At 53.7% G+C, this 4,444-nt stretch overlaps 2 protein-coding genes across 3 annotated transcripts in view; both read left to right on the plus strand.

Annotated features, from left to right (window-relative positions):
- Positions 1-338: 338 nt before the first annotated feature.
- DAXX (death domain associated protein) lies at positions 339-3,773 on the plus strand. 2 transcript variants are annotated; one of them, XM_008060166.1, is made up of 7 exons: positions 340-638; positions 790-1,621; positions 1,745-1,956; positions 2,113-2,302; positions 2,466-2,940; positions 3,100-3,322; positions 3,521-3,773. In XM_008060166.1, exons 1-7 carry the CDS (start codon positions 432-434, stop codon positions 3,578-3,580), a joined length of 2,199 nt encoding a protein of 732 aa, XP_008058357.1. In that variant the 5' UTR covers positions 340-431; the 3' UTR covers positions 3,581-3,773. The 2 variants fall into 2 exon arrangements, with proteins under 2 accessions (XP_021569125.1, XP_008058357.1); XM_021713450.1 differs by having other exon boundaries at positions 339-638; positions 790-1,956.
- A 328-nt stretch (positions 3,774-4,101) lies between these two features.
- The window catches only part of ZBTB22 (zinc finger and BTB domain containing 22), a 3,631-nt gene continuing 3,288 nt past the window's right edge, over positions 4,102-4,444 (plus strand). The window contains exon 1 of the mRNA XM_008060174.2: positions 4,102-4,281. Within this exon, the coding sequence (XP_008058365.2) occupies positions 4,132-4,281 (150 nt within the window). The 5' untranslated portion in view covers positions 4,102-4,131. The remainder of the gene's footprint in view (positions 4,282-4,444) is intronic.

Consider the following 4,444-nt stretch of genomic DNA (forward strand, 5'->3'; position numbering starts at 1 on the left):
ACCGGCATGTGTGATCTGTGTAAGGGAGTGTCACAGAAATTTGGGGTGCAGTGTGGGCGGTGGTCCTGGGTTGGGAGGAAGAATCAACTTGCCAACTATGAGAAATAGTGGGGAAATGCAACAGAGAGACCGGAAATTGACGTGAGGGGTGGAGCTGGGGGTGGGGACTTAAGGTTTGGGAGTGGATTGTCCCCCTCACCACCACCACCACTTGAAGGACCCAGAAGCACATAGGACTAATGGTTACTGAAGGTAGGCAGTGAGGACACGGTTGGTCAGGGCTGGATGTTCCTGAAACCCAAGGAGATTGGAAAGTGTGTGAGATGAAGGGATGGGGCTGTGCTGGAGGGGCTCTTTCTGAGGCCCCATCCCCTTCCAGCAGGAATTCTGAAATCCCCAACACTTCCTCCCTTCGGGGGATTTGATCCCCCATGGCCAACGCTAACAGCATCATTGTGCTGGATGATGATGACGAAGATGAAGCAGCTGCTCAGCCAGGGCCCTCCCACCTACCCCCCAATCCGGCCTCACCTGGGGCAGAAGCCCCTGGCTCCTCTGAGCCCCATGGGGCTGGAGGAAGCAGTAGTTCGGGCGGCAAGAAATGCTACAAGTTGGAGAATGAGAAGCTGTTTGAAGAGGTGAGCTTTTTAGGGGAGAAGGTTCCTGTACCTCAGGGAGGGGGATGGCTGACTGGCTTTCCTGTCCTTTCTTCCCCACTAACCCCACCTCCCCTTCTTTCTCTCAACCCCTCCCTTGTCTTCCTCTCCCTTCTTCCCCTGAACCCTCCAGTTCCTTGAACTGTGTAAGATGCAGACGGCAGACCACCCTGAGGTGGTCCCATTCCTCTATAACCGGCAGCAGCGTGCCCACTCTCTGTTTTTGGCCTCGGCGGAGTTCTGCAATATCCTCTCCCGGGTCCTATCTCGGGCCCGGAGCCGGCCAGCTAAGATCTATGTGTACATCAATGAGCTCTGCACTGTTCTCAAGGCCCACTCAGCCAAAAAGAAGCTGAACCTGGCCCCTGCTGCCACCACCTCCAGTGATCCCTCTGGGAATAACCCTCCCACAGACCCCTCCTCAGACCCCACAAATGCTGAAACCACTGCCTCTGAGGCCCCAAGGACCCGTGGTTCCCGGCGACAGATCCAGCACTTGGAACAGCTGCTGGCACTCTATGTGGCAGAGATCCGGAGGCTGCAGGAAAAGGAGTTGGATCTCTCAGAATTGGATGACCCAGACTCCACATACCTGCAGGAGGCACGGTTGAAGCGTAAGCTGATCCGCCTCTTTGGGCGACTTTGTGAGCTGAAAGACTGCTCTTCACTGACTGGCCGTGTCATAGAGCAGCGCATCACCTACCGTGGCACCCGCTACCCAGAGGTTAACAGGCGCATTGAGCGGCTCATCAACAAGCCAGGGCCTGACACCTTCCCTGACTATGGAGATGTGCTGCGGGCAGTAGAGAAGGCAGCTGCTCGTCACAGCCTCGGCCTCCCTCGACAGCAGCTCCAGCTCATGGCTCAGGATGCCTTCCGAGATGTGGGCATCAGGTTACAGGAGCGACGCCACCTTGATCTCATCTACAACTTTGGCTGCCATCTTACAGATGACTATAGGCCAGGTAGGGGGTTAGCGGGATACCCATCACTGACCCTTCTATGTTGGGTGTGTGGTGAAGGGGACAGCTCTCTAGTGCCTTCTAGGATTTGGGTTGAGCGCTCTGGCTTTATATCTTCCCGCATAGGCATTGACCCTGCACTATCAGATCCTGTGTTGGCCCGGCGCCTTCGGGAAAACCGAAGTTTGGCCATGAGCAGGCTGGATGAGGTCATCTCCAAATATGCAATGTTGCAAGACAAAAGTGAGGATAGTGAGAGAAAGAAGAGAAGAGCCCGGCTCCCTGGCATCTCTTCCCACTCTGCAGAGCCCCCCAAAGCCTCCTTGGATTCCGGTGAGGTGTGGAATGGGTATACCCTTCAGAGAGACTTTGTCCTTCCCCTGCCCTGGCAACCAGGGAATCCAGGGTGACTGATGGGGGAGTGTGCAGAAGGAATGCAAGAACCAAGCCCCCTGGGACAAGGGATTCCTTAGAGAAACTTCTTTGTCTCCCAGGGCCCTAGTGGAATGGCTTCCCAGGAGTGCCCTACCACGTCCAAGGCTGAGACAGATGATGAAGATGAGGAAAGTGATGAGGAAGAGGAGGAGGAGGAAGAAGAGGAGGAGGCTACAGATTCTGAAGAAGAGGATCTGGAACAGATGCAGGAAGGTCAGGGGGACGATGAAGAGGAGGAGGAAGCAGCAGGTATGTCCAGGCAATATTCTCCTCACATGTCAGTTCTCTTTTGTTAGGCATGAGCTATCTGCTTGAGACCCCTTACCTGCCTCCTCTTACTCTTAGTGTTTTCTCAGCAGTATTTCCCCCCCCCCTAGTTCTCATGCCTTCCCTTCCCTTTTTTCTTTTCCAGATAAAGGTGGAAACGAGAGCCCCATTTCCCCGCAACAGATCTCCACTGAGAAGAACCTGGAACCTGGCAAAGGGATCAGCAGGTCTTCAGGGGAGCAGCAAAGCAAAAGACTCATAGGGTCACCGTCATTCCTGTTGGAAGAGTCTCTAGCTCCCTCCAGCGTAGATGCTGAAAGCAATAGAGAACAGCCTGAGGAGTTGCCCCTGGAGGAAGAGAGTCCTTTGTCTCAGCTCTTTGAGCTAGAGATTGAAGCCTTGCCACTGGATACCCCTTCCTCTGAGGAGACAGACGTTTCCTCTTCCAGGAAGCAGTTAGAGGACCCCTTCACCACTGTCTTGGAGAATGGGGCAGGCATGGTCACTTCTACTTCCTTCAATGGAGGTGTCTCTCCTCATACTTGGGGAGATTCCAGTCCCCCCTGCAAGAAATCTCGGAAGGAGAAGAAGCAGATAGGATCAGGGTCACTACAAAACAGGTAATGACAATAGGAGGAGAAAGAGGGAAGCTAAGGAGGGATTGCAGGGGGCTCTCTGAGAGGAATACTGGGGAACTTGAGTCTGCTCCGAGATACTGGACTCTGCCTCCAGCCTTAATCTTCTCATACCCCTCCACACATTCATGTTTCTGTTCCTAGCTATGTGGAAAGGCAAAGGGCAGTGCATGAGAAGAATGGGGAGAAGATATGTACCCTGCTCAGCCCACCTTCCCCCTTGGCTTCCATGGCCCCGGTTGCTGACTCTTCCACAAGGGTGGACTCTCCCAGCCATGGCCTGGTCACCAGCTCCCTCTGCAGCCCTTCTCCAGCCCGGTTATCCCAAACCCCCCAGTCACAGCCTCCCCGGCCCAGTACTTACAAGGTAAGAGGGGGAGGCTGTTTTTCCTCTAATAATTAGTTCTCTTCATTGGGTGTTTCAGTCACTCTATCTGACTATTGCATCTGCCTCATGCTGTCTCTTCCTTTTTCCCATCCAATTTTTAATCTCTAAATCCTTCCTTCTACTTCTCCTTCTTCTGCCTTCCAGATCTCTCTGACTCTGCCTCTCATTTTTCTGCAGATGAGTGTGGCCACACAGTGCGATCCAGAGGAGATCATTGTGCTCTCAGACTCGGATTAGCTGCCTCTCTTTCCTTGCCTCCAGTATGTTTTGGGATAGCATTTGGAGGATGGTGGGAAGCAGTTGACTGAGGAAGAATGGACTGAGCTAATCCCTTTTGGGTGGTGTTTCTTTTAAAAAAAAAACAAAAACAAAAGCTTATAAGTTTTACACAGAAACATTAATAAAACAATTAAGTTCTTTTCTTTCTGTATCCCTGTCTTTTCCTTATCCTTCTGCTGTCACAGATTGGTATTAGCTGTCCCCTGGCTCAAGGTTAGCTCAGGCCCCGGGGAAGCCCAGATCAGTCTTTTCAAGCCTGGCCCTTGCACGCCTCTCTTGGGGTTTGTCCTCGGGCCTTCTAGGTACCCTCTGCCAGGCAACTTTATTTTTAAAAGTGCTTCAGCCTCCTCTACTCGCTTTACTCTCACTTAGAGCGGTAGGAGTAAAAAAAGCCAATCAGGGGCCGACTCAAGGTTATTTGGCCAATCCAGGCCCGGAGGAAGGGGGCGGGGATCCGGGGGGGGGCTGTCAAGCTAGGGAGAGGGCGATCAGATCTCACAAACCAGCTAATGGCCACAACTCAGGGGCGGAGCCTGGGGGACGACGCCTGGACCCTCACCAATGGGAAAAGGCAGGCTTATAGCATTAAAGGGGAATCAGCGTTTCGGCCAAACCAGGTCCTGAGTCCTCAGCATAGGAGGGTACCTGATACCTTTAAGGTGGAATGAGACGACGGTTCTTTAAAGGAGAAGTGGCCGAGTCGGCCGAGTATTGCCCAGCGGCACGGGCGGGGTGCTCGACTGTGCCTTTAAAGTCGGAGGGGCGGAAGGCGGAGCGGAGGCGGAGGGCGGAGGGAGTCGGCGCAAGATGGCGGCGGGAGGG

The sequence above is a fragment of the Carlito syrichta genome, unplaced genomic scaffold (genome assembly GCF_000164805.1).
Source record: "Carlito syrichta isolate Samal-C Ts95f unplaced genomic scaffold, Tarsius_syrichta-2.0.1 Scaffold92604, whole genome shotgun sequence".
Classification (NCBI taxonomy): Eukaryota; Metazoa; Chordata; class Mammalia; order Primates; family Tarsiidae; genus Carlito; species Carlito syrichta.